Genomic DNA, 23,023 nt, shown 5'->3' with positions numbered 1-23,023 from the left:
TCTGCAGCACAGGTCTGATCAAGTCAGTCTCTCATTCAAGAAGTTCTAGAGCAGTGATTCCCAAAGTGGGCACCATCACCCCTTGGTGGGTGCTGCAGTGATCCAAGGGTGCGGTGATGGCCATAGGTGCATTTGGGGGTGGTGAATAAACTATAAGGGGGTGGCGATAGTATGTGGCAGGGGGCACTAAGTAATATTTTTTCTGTAAAGGGGTGGTAGGCCAAAAAAGTTTGGGAACCACTGCTCTAGACGGTAACTTTGCTCATTGGATAATGTACAAATGCCTCTGACTTTTAAAGACCATTCTCCAAAATACTTTTCCAGGTTATGGCATGTTACTTTATAAACTACTGTTCTGTTGTTTCAGTTGTTCTTCATGATCCCATTTGAGATTTTCTTGGAAGTGATACTACTGTGTTTGCCATTTCCTTCTCCATCTCATTTTAAAGACAAGGAAACTAAGGCAAATAACATTAAGTGACTTGCTCAGGGTCACATAGCTAATAAGTGTCTGAAGCTAGATTTGAACTCAGGAAGATAAGTTTTCCTTGTTCCAGGTTCAGCTCTCTAAACACTGCACATCCCCACAAAATTGGCCTACTTGCTATTCTTGTATATGACATTTTCCTCACTTCAGGCACATTTTGTCTCTCATGCCTCTCTTGCCTCTACTTTGTAGAATTCTTAGCTTCTTCCAAATTTTAATTCAAGTTTTACTTCCTACAGGAAGCCTATACAGACTTCCCCAAATGCTAGTGTTCTTCAAGAAATTGATTTGTGAATATTTTAGATTTAATTATCTAGATATATACTATTTTTGACAAATAGGACATGTTTCTATCAGAAGCCTGTGCCTAGAAAGTACTTGGCACAAAGCAAATGCTTAATAAATACTTGTTGAATGAATGTCTTTTGGAATGAATTTACTCTCACAAAAGAGCAGTTACCTCTTGAAAATCCATGTAAAATTTTTGGGCCCTCTCTTTGTACCATAAGAGAAATATGAAATTTTCTTTTTATTTACATTGTTAAATAGTAAAATATATATTATTTTACCTTATGTATTTTACTGTTTTATATATATAACAGTACATATGTTTTATGCATTTATAAGTTACTAAACTTTTAAAGATATTTCTACTTTTCTATCCTTTGTCATATGCTGGCTTTCTTGTTCACCTAGGAAACTAACTTTTTACTTATTTTAACTTTAAAAAAGAAATTGTGTATATTTATGGTATTAAAAGGTAACATATTGATATTCTATAATATTATACATATAGTTTATACAATTCTGAGTTTCTAAGCTTTTTTTTATATCATCTGCTAGCCTTTGTGTGTGTAACTTCTGTAAAACTGCCTCCAAATTCCCATTTAATTTCTTATGTTGACCTATGAAATAGCAAAAGTGCAATGGGAAAAGTCGTGATGTGGAAGGGATGCCTATATTCTGTTACTTTTTTGGATAATCCATTTTAGTGTGTTTTTTCTTTAGTAAAATTTCAGTCAACTCCAGTGGCTTTCTGTCATCTCCAAGATCAAATATAAAATCTGATTTGGCCTTCAAAGTCCTTTATAATTGGGCTCCCTACATTCCATTCTTTTAAAGTTTATTTACCCCTATCTGCTTACATGGCACCCTACTATTCCTCACAGAAAATATTCCATGTCCTGATTTCATTCACTTTTTCATGCCTGGGATTGTCTACTTCATCTGAGTATCCTGGCTTCCCTGAATTTCTTTAAATTCCAGTTAAAACCGAACCTTCTGTAAGAAGACTTTCCTGATCCCTCTTAAAGCTACTGCCTCCCCTTTGTTGGATCCAATTTATCCTGCATATATCTTGTTTTTACCTAGAGAAAAGGGGTGAAGGAAACATATATTTATTAAGTACTGATTATGTTCATGATGCACAGTGAAGTGGTGCAATCTGAAGTCAGGAAGATGTATTTTCCTGAGTTCAAATCTAGGCTAAGACACTTATTAGCTATATGATCCTGGGCAAACCACTTATCCCCTTTTGCCTCAGCTTCCTTATCTGGAAAATGAGTCAGAGAAGTAATTGGTTACCATTCTAGTACCTCCCACAAGAAAACAAATGGGGTCACAAAAACACTAGGGAAATGACTGAACAATAAAAACAACAAATGTTCCTGACACTGTTCTGTGTTTTATAAATATCGATGATTTCATTTGAGATATTTGCAAAAATATAGTTTGGAAATTGGTTCCCCTTTTATGTAGTTAGTCCCTTGAGAATTGCCACTATCTTTTGCCTTTCTTTGTATCTCTAGCATTTAGCTCAGTTTGTGGCATTCAGTAGACATTTAATAAATATTTATTGACCCACTGGTAACTGAGAACCAACCCCAAGGTTGCAACCTGAGGCATAATACTCTTTAATGAGGAGAATGGTAGGGATGAGGCTTGAGATGGGGACCTAATAAATAGCATTAGAATAAAGGGGACATTGAGGGGAATGGGGGAAATAGAGTGCTTTAAGTATGGAAACAGGGAGGGAGGTTGCCTGTGAAAACTGAATCAGATATCAGTAGACCTAGGTATTAGTCTCGATTTCACTAGTCTTCTCTGTGATATTATGTTGCACTGAGCCACTGGCACGATCCATATAGGTGGAATTTGTAGCAGTTGCAATTTCCTGAGTTCGGCTATGCTTGTTTGCTATACCCCAAGAATGAATGTAGCAAAAATTCACCATAACAATTTTTTAAAAAGTAAAATAAGGTAAAAAAGAGATGATTTTTCTCATAAGAAGTCTCTGTCCCAACTTTCCCTTTGCAAATGAATATTATCACTCTATTATCCTACCCAAAGGTTTCTTATTATACTAATATCCTAATTCCAAAGGTTTTGAATAATCTTTGAAATTTATGCTTAAGCTTTCAGAAAACAGTGTATCTGGTGAATGTAACCAAATTGGATCTTACCTTGAAGCTGTCCTAGTGGGAATGTTAGGTTATTTTCAGGGGGAATGTAGCGTAAGACTACAGTCAACTCTCCTTTGTATTGAAGACCAACATCTGGTGCAAACTCCACCTGGTATAAGAGATACATAGAAAGAAAAGGAATTCAGCGTTTCTCAGTTACAGTTTTCAACTTATTTTATGTTGGCTAATTTGGCTTGACTATAATATTATTATTCTCCCTGTGGTTATGAGTAGCATCTATTTTACATAAGTTAGGCTCCTTCCTTCCTTCCTTCCTTCCTTCCCTTTTTTTCTTTCTCTTTACCTTACATTTTTGAATCAATACAAAGAATTAGTTCCAAGACAGAAGAGTGGTAAAGGCTAGGCAATGGGGATTAAATGACTTGCCCAGGGTCACACAGCTAGGAAGTAAGTGTCTGAGGCCATATTTGAACTCAGGACCTTCCATCTCTAGGCCTAGCTCTCAATCTATTGAGCTACTCAGCTGCTTCCAAGTTTCCTAGTTTTGGACACCTCTCTAGGCACTCTTTTCTTATTCTTTTCTAAGGCAAGATAAGCTAGAAGAATTGCTAAACAAGAGCAAAAAACTTGACTGGGTCATCTGCAGTACTTTGTGGAAAGAGAATAAAGAGAAATTACCCACAGCTTGTCACCAAGGAAGATTTTTCCAAAGAGAAGCTTCCTGGTTTCACTCTTATAGATAGCTATATACTCATTAAGAAGAGGAAAAATTACTTAAAATGTTTTACCTATTCTTCACACCAAGGGCAAAAATGGAAATATATATGACTCTTAAAATAATGGAGCTGAAATAGATTTTAGAGCATTTTATTTATACCTATGCTGGAATAAAAATCCTCAGACAGCTGCACTTCAGAACCACCACTAAGTGGATATAGTGCAGCAGTAGGAGTAGGGGTAGAGCAATGGACTTGGAGTCAGGAAGACCTGAGTTCAAATCCTGCCTCAGACATTTCCTACCTGTGTGACTTTGGGCAGGTCACCCAATCTCTCTTGGCTTCAGTTTCCTTATCTTTCAGATACTACCAACATGGAGAAGTTTCAAGGTCAGATATAGCAATGGATCATCTTTATATCTGTTGCCTAAGAAAAGGTCTAGCTAAATTCCGAGATGCCAATCACGTTGACCACAGTAACTCATAAAACTTTTACAAAGGTTATACTCTACATTCAAAGAATAGAATCTGTTGAAAAATTTACCCCACCAGCAAAGTCACCTTTTCTGAAGTTGTGAGGTTTGGCAGGACTCTCTTTGCCACCATTAATAATATAGGTGATGGGATATCAGACAATTTTCTGTTAAAATCTAGGTTAATGTACAATATTACTGTGCTTCCTCTGAGACTTTAAGGGCTATGTTATAGCTGAAACCACATCAAGTCATCCTTTGTTATCGCTGAGATTAGCAGGAGGGGATACTGGGTCACATCTGTCAGCTCATAGTCTGATGCATCAGGACCCTTTGGTCAAAGTATTCTTTCCCCTTTCCCCCCCCCCACCCCCAACTGCTTCCATGGTCCAATTTTTATCCTATTTGACTTCCAAAGCAGCTTTCATCCAGGGAGAGACATCAGAAGCCATGCTCCTTAGCACAATATTACAAACTATTTTCTTTCCTTAGATGAAGGTGCAGAGGAATATACCTGCTGTCTGAAAGGCATGAGGCCAAATTATGCTATGCATATACCCATGCTAAATTGAGATCTAGTGTAGTGATAGGGAAAATAATATTAATAGCTAGCATAAACAACAACAACAATAATAATAGCTCCCTAAGATTTGCAAAGTGTTTTGCCATTACTATCTTCATTTTATTCTCATAACCATACACTCATAACCCATACAAGAGGGACATATTTATGATAATAATATGTAGTTCTTTGCACCTTCTGTCCCTCTTCCGCCCCGCCCCCCCTTCTCCCCCCGCTGCTGTCATTGAACCAACTGAAAGAGCTCCATGGGACCAAGAAACATTTTCTATTTTCTTTGTTTTGTGGGTTGCCATTAGCAAAATAGATATTTGCTATCATTATCCACATTTTACAAATGAAGAAATTGAGGCAGACAGAGGTTAGATGTCCAATTATAGAGGAAAATAGGCTAAAATAACTAGAGGAAATAAGCACTGCAATGCCTTTCACAAGAGTAGAAACAACTTTTTTTCCCCCATCTTGAGCCAAGTTAATAGTATTCTATGTATGGAGACGTAAGAAAAGGAGGCTTAAAAATAAAGTTTGCTATTGGTTGTCAACCAGTTGGACTTTGGTTTTACAAGTGCAGTGTCTGGGAACTCATGAAAGGTTAAAAATACGACACTCCCTTCCCACCATCCCAACCTGCCTAGATCATTAAAAAAAATCTAACTAGTGTACATATACTGGGGATACAAAGCTGGGCTACATAATCATTTTGTGCATGCTCTATAGTGAAATGGAGGTGCTTACACGGTACTTCCCTTTACATTTGTCATCTTTCTTTCCCTTTCTGCCTCCTACACTGGAGAGGCTTTTACAATCTATCAATAACAAAGGCTCAATACTGAGTGTCTCTCATTTTAGACTGGTTAAGTCAATGAGGCACTATGGCTTTCAGGCATTCCAACTGTGAAGAACTGTTTTCCAAAACCTGACTCATTAATTCTGATCCCTTGTTAGCAGAGAAAATGGTCTCTCTGGGTCATGTTTCATCTCCCAACTTGGCTAATATGTGTCCTATCTCAGGGCCTCCTCATGACTCAGATTGCAAAGAATGAGGGAACTAATGCTTTGGAATGACTGAAACAGGACTGAGAATGAAATTGTGCTTTGGTGATCATGCTATGTGATGAGACAGAGCCCAATTTAACCTCATACCTACTGTATATCTTGCCCCACCATTTCTGTTATGAGACTGTAACTAGGCTGGTTCTTATAGATAAGACAACCAATCATATTCCTGCCATCATGGAAAATCTTGACACATCCTTGTGTACTCAGCACGGTGGCCAAGCATGTCAATTTTACAACTTCCTCTGCAGCTGTCACCATTTCCTCTAATCTTCTTAGCAGAAGAATGGGAGGGAATACTAATGAAAGAGACTGATTGAAATGCTGAGTTTTTCTGCCATTTAAAGGAGAATCATAAATGTATCTTCTTAAAGGAAAAAATAACCCTATAAGCACACACACACACACACACACACACACACATACATACATTCACCTTTGATTTCAAATAGCAATTTTTGACCTTAGTAAAAGACCGCAGTTCATTTATTTGAGTGTTTGATACCTAGCAACTAGCGCATCCTTTCGTATTTAAAGGAAAATGGCATTTTATCTGTTTCTAGTACTGGATTGAGAAATTGGTAGGAATGATTTCAAATACTGATCATTGCTACTGTTTTCATGCAAGTATTTAGCTTCCTTGTTGCTTTCAAAGCTCAATTGTATGCCCTGGTTTTGCATTTTAATAAGCCATCTATTTAAAATATTAAACTGCATACTATTTTCACATGTTTTGTTATATACAAGATGCCAACAAACTGTGACATATTCATTTGACCAAAACCCATATTTGAGACACTACTCAATTTGGTGCCCATTATACTTATGAGGGACTTGCAAAAGCAAACTAAACCAGTGAAAAGAACACTATCTCTGGAGTCAGAGAGGATCTGGGTTCATATCCCACTTGTCTTATGTGACGTTGGACAAGTCTCTTAGCTTTCTTTGGTCCCCCAGTTTCCTAATTTATAAAACAAGAGGATTGGTTACATGGCCTCTAAAGTCCCTCTAGCTCTAAATCTATTTTTACCATCACCTTAGGAATTTTGGTAGGTTGAATCACAGAGGTCACTGATGGGTCCATATTAAAATCCTTACAGTTTTGTAGGATCTGCCAGAGCTTGTATTCTTTTTGAGAATCAAGAGTTACTTCCATGCCAGTATGAGGAAACAAAAAAAAATACTATCAACACCCAGATTTCTATCAAAATCAAGGATTAGTTACAGTGTTATAACAATGGTAGACTCATTTGCTGTGATGGAAAGCCAGTCATGTTTATTCTATTCTTGGCACTTTAACTCTTTGGAATTAATCTTATTCACTATCACTACTTAATTATTCCATTTAGTTGTTTTCTTTCAGGTTATAGATGTCCTTTACCCTTCACCAATGGAAAAAAACCAACATAACTTTTTTTTGGTTTGTTTTTATCTTAATAAGCAGCATATACACTATTGACTAACCTTCCTTTCTGAAGCTATTTGCTCCTCTTTTGGTTTCCATGACATCATCCTTGCCTGGTTCTCCTCCTAACTTTCAGATCATTCATTTTCCTTGTCAGATCCTTTTCCTGATCTTTAAATGTAGTCATTCCACAAGATGCTATCCTGGACTATCCTTCCCACCCTCTTTTCTCTCCTCCTAGTTATCACATCTATTAGCTTCAATTCTCACCTCTAGGGGGATGACTCTCCTAATTTGTAGGAAAAAAACAAGCAGGTTCGAGTAGATGGTTTCTAAGGTCCATTAGAAGTTTTAAGATTCTAAAACCTAAATCTCCAGCCCTAACCTCTTCTCTCTTTTATTGCTTAGATGCAATTTGGGCAAATGTTATTTCATAGCAAATATAGGTAACTCAAAATGAAATGAGATGCTTCAGTAGGCTTATATCCCTAAAGGTCTTTAAGTGGAGACTAGATGACCATTTGTTAAGATGTGGATGGAAAGGATTTCTCCTGAGGTATGGGTTGGATGAAATTTCCAAGGTTCCTTCCAACTCTGATTATTCATGATTTTATAATTATTTGTAAATAAGAAACTCACTATCTTTTTTTTTTAACCCTTGTACTTCGGTGTATTGTCTCATAGGTGGAAGATTGGCAAGGTGGGCAATGGGGGTCAAGTGACTTGCCCAGGGTCACACAGCTGGGAAGTGGCTGAGGCCAGGTTTGAACCTAGGACCTCCTGTCTCCAGGCCTGACTCTCACTCCACTGAGCTACCCAGCTGCCCCAACAAACTCACTATCTTGCAAGTAGCCCATTTCTAATTGTTAAGAAAATTTTTTCTTATATGGATCTAAACTCTATTCCCCATAAAATTTCCACATTAGTTCTAGTTATGGAATAATAACAATTTAAGTGTAATAAATTGTCCACATAATGATAGCCCTTCATTTTTTAAAGATAGTTCTCTTGCCCTAATGTCTATTTTTTCTTCTCTAGGCCTCATCTCCCTAGTTCTGTGACCCACCTCTAATTTCCCTTTTAACCTGAGCCCTCATAATCCCCTTTGTCCTTTTCTATATGGACCCCCTCTTAAAGAGGTGTATTTTGTCCCACAATGTCAATTTAATTCATAATTCAGCATTCAGTGCCTCATTGTATAACTATCCCAGTTAGCCCTGCTTACCTTGGGCTGGAGCACAAACCACTCATCACTTGGATTTTCAAAGTTCCATGAATCAAAAGGAATTTCCACCTCTCCAAGGAAACTGTTCCTCCCAAATCGGTCATAATGCCATACAGAAAGCTGAAGTGTTCTTGTTTCTAGCTGGGTGTGGCTAATGGTATACTAGAATATAACAGAAACAATTATGCTCCTTAATGAAGGTCTTTATCGATTGTTAAAAACAGACTGGATTCAGTTCACAGATTCTTTTGTTGGATCATTTCTACCAACAACAGAAATACTGAACAGGAAAGAACTTATTATCTTTGTCATCCTCCAACCACTAAAGGAAAAAGAAAAATCCATATAGTCTTTTTAGTGCTACTCTTGGTACAGGGAAATATACACACATGTGTGTATAATATATGTGTATATACATATATATGTGTATATATGTGAATTTTTAAAAGATAACTAATTGAAATTAGAATATATAGGAGGCATAAAGTTTTTTTAATCTTTTGTCATTTTATAATTTGGGGAGTCAGACTTTTTTCATTAATCTGTGTTTAATTTTTTCTTTGAAAGATACTTTTAAAAGATTAACTTCAAAACAGGAATTTTCCATTTTGCAGTCCTTGTTTTATATCTAAGAGCAGAGGACTTTTTTTTTAACTGGAAGGGACTTTACAGATCATCTATCTCAATTTCATTCATTTTTTACAGACAGAGAAACTGAGATCCAGAAGAGTTATGTTAAATACTCTATCCAGGTCCATTCAGAGAGTTAGTACTAGAGTCCAAATTCAAACACAGGCTCTTTATTGTTTAGTCTTGTACTCTTGCCACTATACCACAGTGATTTCTAAACAGATTCTAAAGAACTATAAGGTACTCTATCAATATATTCATTAAGATTTCAGCATGGATATTGCAATTCAGCATGGTCTTGCAATCAGAAAGACTTGGATTTGAACTTTACCTCAAAATCCTTACTAGCTGTACAACCCTGGGGAAATCACTTAACTGGAGGGAGTTGGACTCAATGTCCTCAAGAGTCCATCCTAATCTTAAATCTATAATCTTATATATAAAACCCAGAAAACAGACTATAAAGATATAATCAATCCACCTTCAGGACTTGAGTCTTATAAGACCAACTCTTCTGGGACGTCTTCCTTTTTCTTAAGGACTCATTTACTCTCCAGGTCTTTGTCTTAGTCTTGTTATGGTTAAATAGGTCCATTGTTGGTTATGAATCATATTCTTCTTATGTTCCTTACACATTACAATTTCTACCATGTTTATTCATTTATATGACCTTGTTCTTACTATCTCATAAGCTCGTTGGGATCATAAACTGCTTCTTATTTATCTTAATGTTTATCTTCCCAGGAAGATAGCAATTTTCTCCAAGATGGGAATCTAGAATTCTTTTTACCGAAAAGAGAGAGAGCTTATGCTTCTTTCCCCAGGTAGCTTCTTCCAGAGCTTCCACACCCAACCATAAATCTTCATTTATTGCATCCTTATTCTTTTAAATTTAGCTCCTATCAAATTTACCTCTACATTTAAATCCTGTGAAGAGTGAATGATCACATTGTCCAAGTACCTTAATCAACCTGTAAAAGATGAGACCTCAAAGGTCAATAAGAAAATTATGACAAAGTCTAGAAAACTGTCTCAATTTCTTGACAAAGCTATTTTTAGGAAATCCAGGAACTCATTATGTTCCCAAGAATAAGAATTCTCAATGTAATAAAAATGTGTTGGTTTGTCACTACTTAAAAATCCAATTGCAAAGTCAACAGTAGCAAAATCATGGGCAAAAGTGACTTTAATTAGAGATTTCCAAAAACTTTTAGAATTCCCTAGGTGACAGGAAAACAAAGGTCTTTATAAACAAATTCAGTTGAATCAAAATCTATTATTTTGTCAGATAAAAAAGTTTTCTAACTAATAAAAACTTTCAGTCATTTACAAATATTTGGGATTGTAAACTAACTCAGAAACTTGCCAAGGGTTATTAATTTTAAAAAGTTCTCACCTTTAAAATTTCATTAAATTCTGGATTGGTGCCTGTTTTGATTTTGGTCTTGCGTTTATTGTTTCGAGATTTATCAGGAAGAAGATATGACTTTACATAGCTGTAGATGATAAAAAACAAAATGAAACTGATGACTGGAAACAATAATTCTCTGCCTATTCCTACTGATCCTCCATTCAATGACTAAAGTGATTTTCTAAAAATGAAGGTTTGACTCTGTTACCCCCTTGCTCAATAAATTCCAGTATTTCCCTATTGCCTTCAGGATCAAATATGAAATCCTCTCTTTGGCTTTCAAAGTTTTTATAACCTAGCTTCTCCTTCCTTTCCAATCTTCTTTCACTTTTACTTCCTGTCACTTGTTATTTCATCCAGTGACATTGGTATTATTGGTATCCTTGCTGTTCCATGTACAAAGTATTCTTTCTTTAGGCTCTGGGGTTTTTCTCTGGCTGCCATCCATGTCTGGAATGTTCTCCCTCCTCATTTCCACCTCCTGGCTTCCTAAAAGTCTCAACCAAAATCTCTAGTGCCTTCCCTTTCTTATTTCCTATTCATTTTATACACAGCTTGTTTGTACATAACTGTTTGCTGTCTCTCTCTTGCAGGGTCTTTTTTTCCCCTCTTTTGTATTCATGGTACTTAGCATAGTATCTGGCATACTGTAGGTGCTTAAGAAATCCCTAGGAAATATTAAGAAATAATAGAAAATATATCTTACAAAATTATCATGGACTTATATAGGCAAAAGAAAGCTTAAGGGAGAGAATAGGGTGAAAAGAAAACAAGTCATGCCAAGACATAGAATGCAGTTTGTATTAGACTTCAAAATTTTGACTAGAAGTCATTTGTGGTCCTACAAAAATTTCTTATGATTGTTATTATATTCCCATACTCTTTTTCCATTATAAAGAAGAAAATACCTGAGTTAAGCCTTGAAGAGAAATTGAATCCAAGATGTGAAAGGGAGATTTGAATCATAGGGAACAATCTATCCTAAGCATGAATCAGGAAATGGTTAATGTTTGGCTAGAAATTTGAGTGCATGGTGGGATTATATAAAATAAGTCTGGAAAAAATAGGTTGGAGCCAGATTAAAAAGGCCTTTTAATGTGAAACAGTAGAGTTCTGTCAAATGGGGTTTATAATAGCACCCATTCCCAGAGGTTGTTGTGAAGATAAAATATTTGTTTTAAATACTTTGAAAACTTTTAAATGCCATTAATATTATTATTATTATGGTTATACTTATGATTGTTATCACTATGCGAATTCCAGCTATTAAATGATAGCTAGTCATTGGAATCCAGATTGAGATGTCCAGTAGGCATTGGCTATGTGGGATTTAAGTGGAGAAGAGGAATGAGAACTGGATATATATATTTGGGAGTTGTTTGTATAGAGTTAAATGAATCCACCGGAATTGACCAGACCACTGAGAGAATAAATAGATTGGAGAGAGAAAAGAGAACCCAGAAGAAAACCCTGGGGTATACCTATGTGTGGAGGAGTGGGTTGAAGCCTGGATGATGATCTAGTAAATGAGAGCCATGGGGGAACAATGCTACAAAAACACAGGCAGTGTCAAAATTTGCAGAGAAGTTAAGATGGTTAAGGACTGAGAAGTGTTTATTTGATTTAGCAATAAGGAGAGCATTGGTAACCTCAGAAAAGGCACTTTGAGTGTTGAGGTTGGAATACAGATGGCAAAGAGTAGAATACTGGGTGGTAGGGGTCAAGTCGAGGCACTAGGTAAATGAATGCTTTTTTTTAGGAGTTTGGATGGGAAGGGAAGAAATGATATAGGATGATGACTTGAGGGGATGGCAGAGACAACTAAAATTTTTTAAAGAATTGAGATCTAGGTATGTTTGTAGACCCATGGGTAACTAGCCAGTTGATAAGAAAGACTGACCTTTAAAGATAGAGACCCTTGGTTTAAGGTACCAGTTGCTAAAGGAGACTGGAGAAGATGGAATTAAGGGCACAAATAGAGGAGTTGGTCTTGGGAAGAGAAGGGATCATTTCTTTACTTCCAAAACTTCTCTTGAGACTGGAACAAAGGAGGAGAGTATTGGAGGTGAGACTGAAGAAATTTGAGATCTGGAGCTAGGTTGTTCAGATATATCAGGTCAAGTGGTTTGTATTTTCTTGGTAAAATATAAGGTAAGGGCCTCTGCTAAGAATTAGAAAGCATGGGGTAGTATTAGTAGATTAAGATAAGAGGAGATGATTTTGAATGGTTTCTTTAAGTTCTGCAATAATCAATTAGAGAAGAATAAAATGAAGGATCCAGTTGAGATTAGATCTTTTCCTTTGCCATGAAAGACCCTTGACTTCCTGGTAGTTACCTGATCTGAATGGCTCACTGAATCTGACACCTACCCTTTCCTCCAGCATGTCCTGGTCCACAACTATATTCCATGACTCGTTCTTGGAGTCCTGACAATCTCACAACTGACCTAGGTTTTGGGTCTTTGGCCGAGCAAGCAGCCTGGTAATTTTCCTTTTGACATTCTCTAGAACAAAGTTGAAGATTTTTTTAAAGTCCCTTAGAGCATGTTGGAGTATAGTGTCAAGGTTTCATAGAACTGACCCTATTTATAGGTACTGGTAACCTACAAGACTATGTCCCCCAAACATTCTATGTAATGACATCAATGTAACCAAGGAAGCACCAGCAGCAGGTTATTTAGAAATGTAACAGAAGAATAGGGTGATATATAACTATAGAATTTAATTTGAAAAGACAAGCATACTAAAATTTCTCCTCTTACAAAATAAGTTATTTGAAATAGACAAAAGGACATGCTGTCTGCTTACGCATCTGTTCTTTGCTTCTTTTCATCTGCTATGGCTAGATTTCTGCAATTCTTTACAAAAATGTGGAGCCCGCCAGTTTTGTAGCAGTAGCTGATGTGCAGAAGGATTTCGCCGCTGACCTTCACGTTGCCATAGTCCCCTGTTTCACTATAAACACTCATCATGCTGTTAAGACTGGTCTGGAATAAACAAGATAAAAAGAGAAGTCCAGTGGTGCTCTAATGATTTCTTTGCAGAAACAATTTTTTCCCTCCTTAACTAAATTATAATGCCTTTTCATTTCAGTGTGCAGAGCAGCCCACAGTAATGGGCAAAACAGAATTGATTGTTTGTTTTGCCAGCGTTACTTCATGTCAAAGAAGGAAAAAAGATATAGTTCCATCAGTTTGAGGCAATAAGTTTAATCACTGTGGGGAGAATAATTCACTTTGGGGTTTAGGGGTTGGCTGGGTATGCCATTCAACTCTTCCACCAACATTCATATTCTCTGGACAACCAGAAAGTATAGGGCACATTCCCAACTGAGTATCCTACTTTCTTCTTGTGAGTAGTCTCAGCATCAAGGAGCTGAATGCTGTCCCTTTAGTAGATATGGGAGGCTAGGCCAACAAAAAAGGGGTCTGAGCACCCTTATGCATACTCTGTTGGTTTATCTATCCATCTGTAGAGACCAAACAATAAACTGCAGCAACCTTTAGAGGGGCGGATCCAGAAAATAGTTAGTTATCACACAACTGCTAATGATTTTTCGGCCCAGCAGCCATGTGGCCAATGGTTCCTCTGAGGCTGTGGTTTCAAACTTTTTCAGTCCACAGATTGTTTCAGAAAGACCAAAGAAAGTGTCTTTCTGAAAGGATCATATGCCCTGATCCGCTGCCCAAAAGTAAAAAATAATAATTAAAACCCTCCCAAATAATTTTTCTCTCGGCATCCTTTCTCCCCAGTGCCCTAGTTCAACCAAAATTAACAGGATAAATGACACATTTTTTGCCGAGACATTAATGAGGTGAAGATTGAACTTTTAAAAATTTAATTAAATGTTTAGTTCCTGTCGTAAATTGACAAAAATATCATAACACAATCACTTTGTTAGTATAAGAAAAAAGCCTAGGAATCATTTCAATCTTGATGGCAAGTGTAGCGAGTACTAGACATAGGAAAGAGAAAGACAACTTTGAATCTTATCAGCCTTCTGACTGAGGGCAAGTCACTCAAAGAACCCTCCTTAGCCTTAGTTTCCTCATCTGTCAAATAAGGATAATAACGGCACACACTAAGGTTGTTGTGAGGATCAAATGCAACAACATATTTAAAGCATTTTGAAAGTGCTTAAAATGCTATAAAATATTAGATATTTATTATTGGAGGACTTTCATGGACTTCCAAGCCATGCTTTAAGGGCTGCTGCTCTAAAAGATAAAGTTTGATACACTCTATAATTAGCTTAAGCTTTCTGCTATCATAAGTTATCTGCAAAAGTTCTACTTCTCCACTTTGGCAGCAGTAGATTGATCAAGGAAAACTCAGGCATAACAAAGGGAGGCTGTCTCCTCTTTGCAATAGCTTTCAGATGCCTAGAAGAAGGGTAGGCTTTATTCAAAGGATATTATAATTCCATAGTTATTTAGGAACATGTCAGTCTGAGTAAAAGAAGAGGAACCCATAACTTTGGGTTCAGAGATTAAGAACTAATAAGGTTCACAAAGGTCATATTGCACAATCACTCAACAGATTAAGAAACTGAATCTAAGTGAAGGTTAAGTGGCTTTCACAGAGTTCTATAACTACTTAGTTGTAGTGCAAAAAGTAGAATCCAGATCTTCTAACTTCTAGTGTTTATCCCACTATGCTATTCTCCCACTTGGGTTAACAACATAGAATTATAGAAACTCTGACTTGGAAACAACGTCAGAGACCATCTAGTCCAACAAATGTCTGAAGCAAGAATCCCCTCTACAATCTCCATGAGTACTGAGTAGTCGTTCTGAAAGACTGTAGAGATGGCATATTTGGTACCTGCTGAGGCAGTCCATTCTAATGATGGGACCCTATAGTTGTTAACACCCTGTCAGTCATATACCTTTGTAAAGAAAGAACCTCACCAATTCTGAAGGACTCCAAGGTAATAACTACATTTAGGACACCATACAAGACAGCTATATGATGGCATGACAACATTCTCTTCTCCACTAGGCCAAATAGATATCACTCAAGCCTCTTTTGATATTGGTTAATTAAAAATAATTATCTGAATTATTTGTCTATTGCCTGGTACATCTGTGTTTAGATATGTGATGCAAATTCTCATTGGACATATGGTAATCATTTTGAGATTAGCCTTTATTAAAAACCCAAAACAAAACCCTCTAGTTAGCTTTGTTAACAAAAAGAAAAATGCTCAAAGGACAGCTACAAACTCTGCATTCTTCACCCCTCAAACCATGCTATAAATGGGTTAGAAATATGATTGAAAAGGAAGAAAGAAGTAAAAGCTAGAGGACTCACAGTATCAGAATCGACATCAGGAACATTTAAGTAGGTCCATTTCTTATCAGAGCCTGTTTGAGAGTTCTTTCAAGGGATTATGCAAAAGTCAAGAAAAAGAAGCATTAGAACAATAAAGATATAGGAGAGAAAAGAAACACTTTAAGGAAGCACATTCTGGAAACCTTTACTGAACAACTATTGGACTATGGACCTCTTCATTGGATGAATTATTAAGTGTTTGCTGTTAATTTCTCTACCATGGTGAGGAAGAGAATTATCAGCACTTCCTGAGAGCTGAAGTGTATCTGCTCAATAAAGGTCTTATGGAGGAAATGTAAGTGTGTTGTTTTAAGCAAAGCGGGCATTACACAATAGAAAAACATGAAATCACAAAACAAATACAATGGAAGGGCTGATTACATTATGAAAGAAATCAATGTAAGCCTTCCTTAAATACTGAATGCTCCCATTTCCATTTAACATATGACAAATGAGCAATTTTTGAATGACTTATTAGGGAAAAAAAGGCACACTTGTTTCCAAATACAGGTCAACACTGCAGAAGAAGATTATTTTAATATTCTAACATTTTAAGATGCAATTCTCCAAAAGTCTAACAACTGTGCAAACACGGCTAACACTATGCTATTAATGATTAATAATAGTTAAAGAAAATTAAATGTTTTATCAACACTTAATATCTTTCTTCTTCTGACAAGGATAGCCAATGGAGACAAACATGTGGCTTTTACAGATAATGAAGTCATCACTGAAATAGGATGGGATGGGGCTGTGGGTACAAATATTACAACTGCAAAGTACTTGTTAAGTGAATAATGAATGAATAATCTTTGCAAGTCAGCCACAGAGCTAAAGAAATACAAACAGATATTCTTGTATTATTTATGACATATGGGAAAAAATGACCCTCTTATTTCTAGGCTCACATATTTTAAAAATTGATAAAGGCAAAATGTTCTCAATGCATATTCCAGTGCTAATTTTACCTGTGCCGGCTCTATCAAAAGTAGAGCAGACTAGAACCTACCAATTAGCTTCACTTTTCAAAGCACTTATTCATTTTCTTACTTTTATTCATGCATCAGCCTGGTAAGGCAAGATGGGTTCTAGTCAACTCAACTTAAAAAAGTATAGAGTAAAGCCTTACCATGTATGAGGTACTGTGCAAACAGACACAAAACAATTTAAAAGAGCTTACCTATTCTGCTTGCAGGAAATAACTTGTACCAAAGCAGAGAAATATAAAGCACAAAATAAATGCAAAGCAATATTATAGGAATGGGTGATAAGCACTGACAACTGGGGGAATTGGAAAATGCATTAGGTTGGAAATGCCATTTCTGTTGAGCCTTAAAGGGAGCTAGGGATCCTGGGGGGGGGGCGCAGCAGTGAGAAAGGAGATCCTTATGATGCTCTATAGACAGCTTATGTAAAGACCTGGAGACAGTAAAAAGATCAATGCTCAGGAAAGCTAGTTGGCATAATGGATAGAGAGCTAAGTCTATAGTCAGTAGGACCTGGGTTCAAATCTAGCCTCAGCTACTTCCTAGCTGTATTATTTAATTCCCTTTGCCTAATCTTTGCCCTTCTGTCTTAGAGTTGTCTCTAGGACAGAAGATAAGAGGTTTCCCCTCTATCCCGCAAAGGTCAATAGGCTGGAATATAGAGTTCATGATGGGGATTAATGTTAACTAAACAGATAGGTCAGAGTCAGACTGTCAGGGACTTTAAATTGTATTTTTACATTTTTTATTTTTTACATTACACTTTACATTTTACATTACAATGTTAAATTGAAGAATTTGTATTTTATCCTATGGGAAACAGGAAGTCAATGAAACTTCTTGAACAGAGGAGTGATGCGGACAAACCTGTGCTTATTCATTTTCTAGCTGTATGAAGGATGGATTAGAGAGGAAATAGACTTTCCTTTCTATATGACTAAAAATGTGGTGCTTTTATAGAAAACCATTTGCAAAGGCCTCCCCCTATCTTCTCCTTATCATATCCAGAATATTCTCAATATGTAGGTCATTTTCATAGAGATTTTATAGAGGTGAGAAAGAAGGCATATTGCAACTGGAGAGAAAATGGTGAGTGCTTCATTTAGGATGATAACGGCAGCAGTTAAGTCAAGTGGATGGAATATTACAGAAAAAAGAATTAAATTCAACAAATTAAAAAAAGTTGAAATTGATTCTATTCTCACATGGAAAAAGTGGTACTAAAATGGAAAGCATGTCAGAATTATCTGTCTGTGTACAGTCAAACCATGGAGTACATAGATGAAAGATTAAAAACAAAATGAAATTTGAAAAAAGGATAAAGATGAGAAGACATTATGTGCAATTATAAGAAGTTCAATCCAACCTGCTTTTAAAAAGCTATTAGCCTAGAAAAATATGAGATTGATTAAGGTAGTGATAACTCTAGTTATAATTTTGTCTTTATTTTAAAAAAAACTCTTACTTTTCATCTGAGAATCAATATTGTATATTAGTTCCAAGGTAAAAAATCAATAAGGGCTAGACAATGAGGGTAAAGTCACTTGCCTAGGGTCATATGACTAGAAAGTACCTGGAGCCAAATTTGAACCCAGGACCTCCTGTCTCTAGTCCTGACTTTCTAGCCACTGAGCCACCTAGCTGCCTCCTACTTATCATTTTTAAAAAAGTTTAATGAATGTAAAGCATTCATCAGAGCAAAGAGTTTTAAGTGTATCCCAAATCATCTCAGTCAACAAATACTTGCTCTCTTTGCCACTTGAAGAGATAGGGCATCCAGCCATGGGCAATAATGGTTCTGAAAAGGAGTTCTTTGAAGAAGAAAAACATGTGATTCATCACTTGTTTATATGTGCATATGATTTGGGGTTTTGGTTTTAAAAGATTACTCTATTACAAAAATGAATCATATGGAAATAGGAAATAACACATGTATAACCCAGTGGAATTTCTTGTCAGCTCCAGGAGGTAGGACAGAAGAGGGGAGGGAGACAACAAGAATCATGTAACCATGGAAAAATATTCTAAAAAAATAATAATAAATTTAAAAAATTAATTTAAAAAAGGAGTTCTTAGTTTAGGGCCAGTAAACTTTTAAATAGACAGATAGATAATCATATTTCAATATAATTGGCTTCTCTTGTAATTCTAAGCATTTTATTTTGTGCATTTAATAAAACCTTCTGAGAAGAGGCCATAGGCTTCACCAGACTGCCAAAGGAGAACATGCACACGAACAAGGTTAAGAATTTCTGATTTAGAGTAAAATATCATTTTCAAAATAGTATGGTGGAAAAAGATGGATTATGAACAGGACTGTCCACATATGGTAAAAGCATTGCAGGGGAAAATGAGCCTTCAAAATGTTTGGAGCAAGATCCAATACAGGCACCTCATCTCAGGAGCAGTGGTGATCTACAGGTATAGGATGCGACATTAGGTTTACAGACATGGCTAATGTGTTGACTTATTTAATTGCATTTTTTTTATTAAAACGGAGGGTTGGAGGAGGATGAATCATTGGGAAATGACACAATGTGATTTTTAAAAAAAGAATATCAAGAAAATATTTTTAAAAGAAAAAATGGAGGTCTTAAAACAATCCCAAGCTACTCCTTAAAAACAAAAACAAATCTCTTTTTAAACACTGGTATTCTCCTTGCAATGTTTTGCTTAGCAATCATGGAATACCACTATCTCCAAAGAATTAAAATGACAGATAATCTGAAATCACCAGGGTAGGCAGTCAGTAAATATTTATGAAGCATCCAGAAGGGCAGCTTGGTGACTCACTGGATAGAGGTCCCAGGGTTGGAGTCAGGAAGACCCGAGTTCAATTCAGGCTTCAGACACTTGCTAGCTGTATAACCCTGGGCAAGTCACGTAACCCTGTTTGCTTCAGTTTCCTCATTTGTAAAATGAGCTAGAAAAGGAAATGGCAAACCATTCCAGTCTTTTCGTCAAGAAAACCCCAAACTGGGACTGAAAAAAATGACTCAACAGCTCTCTAACAAGATTCTAAACTCCTCAAGGGCAGAGATTTTCTTATCTTTGTGTCTTTTTTAGTGTTTAATGCAGGGCTTTGTAGTAGAAAATATTTCTTAATTAGCATCAAAGCTTGTTTTTCTTGTGAAATTCTTATGCTCACCCTTAACACTAATACAACTAACATGAAGGAATCATTCATTTTCAAGTTCGCATTCATCAAACATTTATTAATTTAAGTTACCACCACAAAATCAAGACATCAGTTTTAGAAGAGAATATCATAAAAATCGGATCTTTTAATTTTTGTTAGCTCAGTCTTCTAATAATCCACAATTTTCCATTTCCCAAAAATGGGAGACAGAAAATAAATAAGTCATTGTAGAGGACATATAGAAATTTTGGGTTAGTCTTTGCTATTACTGTTGTTGGTTTTTACTAGATTTCTGCATCTTAATGATGTAGCAATTATGGTACAATTTTTTGCCCTAAATCTCATTGTATTCATTGGATTAATGAATTAAATCATCCACAATCATTTTAAAAGTCCTTACTATGCATCAGGTACTATTTTGGGTGCTTGGAATAGGAAGACAAAAATTAAACACTCCTTACCCTTTAAGAACTTACTTTCTGTCAGGGGATACAACACATGAAAACAAGTTTGAGTCCTGTCTTGGACATATATTGACTGTGAGGCCTAGGGATTGTCATTTAATGTCTCTGTGCCTCAGTTTCCTTACCTATAAAATGAGAGGGTTGTATTCAATGGCCTCTGTATTTTCTTCTAGCTCTAAATCTACAATCTGGTGATAAACACATACAAAATAAATATAAGGTAAAATTTTGGTAGGATAGGGCATGAGCAGCGGCTTGGGGGGGGTGGAACCAAGAAAAGTACTTGAGCATGGTTTTGAGGAAATCAGGGATTTAAAGAGGGAGAGGTGAAAAGGAAGTACATTCCAGGCATGAGGGACAGCTAGGGCAACAGTATGGCAATTGAAAATGAAGGGTTATTGTGTCATGAGGGAAAAATAGCAAAAAGTTCAGATGATCTCTAATAATATTGGAAAGGTCTTTAAAAGACAAACAGGAATTTATAGTTAATCCTAGATGCAATAGGAAGCCACTGAAATTTATTAAGGACAGTGACCATGAACATTATTAAAATCACTTAGGCAACTTTCCCACGGTGAATTGGAGGGAAAAGAATGAGGCAAAAAATCACTTGGGTGGCTACTGCAATAGTCCAGGGCAGCAGTGATGAGGATCTGAACAAGGAAGTGAGAGAAGGAAATTAATGAGGATCTAATGTTTTAGATATAGATATTACAAGATTTGAAACTGAGTGCATGTGTGGGATAAGAGAGGGAGAGTGAGGAGTCAAGAATAACACTAAAGTTGCCAGTCTAAGTGATCAGAAGGATGCTGGTTCTTTAGATTGTATATAACAGGGAAATTTGGAAGAGGGCTGGGCTTTGGGGAAAAGACAATGAGTTTAGTTTTGGACATGTTAAGTTTGGGATGTTTAGGAGATATCCAGTTTGAAATATCTAAATATAACATAATTTGGCAGGGGGAGGGGGAGGCACCAGTAGCTGGTGGAGATCAGGCTGAGCTCTGAATGAAACTAGGGATTGTAAAAAGCAGCAGTGGTCATTAAAGATGGAAGGAACTTTGAGAGTATATAGGTCAACCCTGTTATTTTACAGTCCAGACAGATTAAGTGAATTGCTATTTAGGAAACATCTTTCCTTGGTGGTTGTTGTTCAGTTGTGTCCTACTCTTTGTGAAAGAGGTTTGGGGTTTCCTGGGCAAAGATACTACAGTAGTTTTCCATTTCCTTTTCCAGCTCATTTTATAGATGAAGAAACTGAGGCAAAGAGGGTTAAGTGACTTGTCCAGGGTCACACAGCTAGGTAATGTCTGAGGCTGGATTCAAACTCAGGAAGATGAGTTTTCCTGACTTTAAGCCTGGCACTCAGTCCACTGTACCACCTAGCTGCCTCACAAGTTTCCCACAGAAATCAAAATGATGAGTCCTCCTGGGACAAACATCTTTTGTTTTTAAATGGACATCCACACCATCACATATTTTTCCTCATTTGCTTTGGAAATGAACAAAAAAAAGAGAAAGAAAAGACTTATCTACTATGCTTAGTAGATAGCTTACAGTTGATAATCCACTTGCTAAGCTGTTGACATTTGGAGAGAATCGAGAGGACATTAAATCATCAATATCTTCTTCAGTTTCATCCAAGAAGTCCTAGTAAAAAGGGAGGAGAGTCAGTACCCAGAAGTTTACACTAATTTACTTTACATTTTATTCATCCACTGACTCAACTATCCACTTAAAAAAATCTCTTTCCCTAAGAGAGAAAAGTACCTCTTTCCAATAAAAGGCCTTTCCAACCTAAGAAATTCCTCCATTTCTCCATTCCATTAAAAAATATCCCCAATGGTGAAATAGTAGAAGTCAAGGAGAGATTTGGCTTAATTCCTAATTTTTAGGTAGAGAACTAGTCTTATTTTTTTATTCCATCCCTACTAGCAAATATTTTACAAATGTATGGTGAATTGATACATAGAATAATTCATTCAGAATTCCATGAGTTCTAAAAGTAGATCTGAGCTATCAGACAGTTTAAAACTTTCAAAGCACCATGAAGTACAAGTTATACAGAAAAATAACTTTAAGACAAAAGTTCCAAGTCCTTCATTCCAAATAGCTATCCTAGGATTCTGCTTGGGAAAAGGTAATTCCTAGATAAGGGAAGAATACTGAAAATCACATATGATTGCTTATTTAATTTTGGGTACTGTTATGAATGACTTCCATGTTCAATTAATTGTTTTCTTTCATCTTGAATGAAGTACCCTCCCTAATTTTTACCTCAAAACCAAATGTGAGATCTTTAAATAGGCAGTTTCACTATTTCTTTTATCAGTTCTATCTTTTACCAGTATCTATCTATGAAGGTAGTGTAAACGTCTCTTCAAATGTCCCGGTGGGTTTCATAAAACCAATGAAGGGTCAGCACTTTGCATATCTGGGTCACCTTCCTGTCTAAGAATGATGTATAGGATGGAACTGATTTTTGTATTTCTCAGATGTTAAAAGAATGTAAGGCACAGAGATGTGATAGATATACTACAAAGCCACTCTGGGTAAAGGGATGACCTCAGATAGCCTAACTGACTTGTATTAGAACCTGGAGTTGAATAGCACAAAATAGGTTACAGGTTACAGGACCTAAGGGTCCTTGGCAGTCATCTGGGCCAATACTTTCATTATATAGAAGAGGAAATGGA

The 23,023-nt window shown here is 36.4% G+C and overlaps 1 protein-coding gene across 1 annotated transcript in view; it reads right to left on the bottom strand.

The window, feature by feature from the left end:
• Positions 1-23,023, bottom strand: part of SYTL5 (synaptotagmin like 5) — a 126,668-nt gene that overhangs the window by 13,949 nt on the left and 89,696 nt on the right. The window contains exons 8-13 of the mRNA XM_044669218.1: positions 21,885-21,977; positions 15,720-15,785; positions 13,215-13,393; positions 10,392-10,491; positions 8,366-8,527; positions 2,950-3,058 (exon numbers count right to left, since the gene is read on the bottom strand). Coding sequence (XP_044525153.1) covers positions 2,950-3,058; positions 8,366-8,527; positions 10,392-10,491; positions 13,215-13,393; positions 15,720-15,785; positions 21,885-21,977 — 709 coding nt within the window. The remainder of the gene's footprint in view (positions 1-2,949; positions 3,059-8,365; positions 8,528-10,391; positions 10,492-13,214; positions 13,394-15,719; positions 15,786-21,884; positions 21,978-23,023) is intronic.

The sequence above is a fragment of the Gracilinanus agilis genome, chromosome 3, assembly GCF_016433145.1.
Source record: "Gracilinanus agilis isolate LMUSP501 chromosome 3, AgileGrace, whole genome shotgun sequence".
In the NCBI taxonomy this organism is placed as follows: domain Eukaryota; kingdom Metazoa; phylum Chordata; class Mammalia; order Didelphimorphia; family Didelphidae; genus Gracilinanus; species Gracilinanus agilis.
The sequence above is the reverse complement of the archived record's forward strand: the minus strand, read 5'-3'. Positions and strand labels throughout refer to the sequence as shown.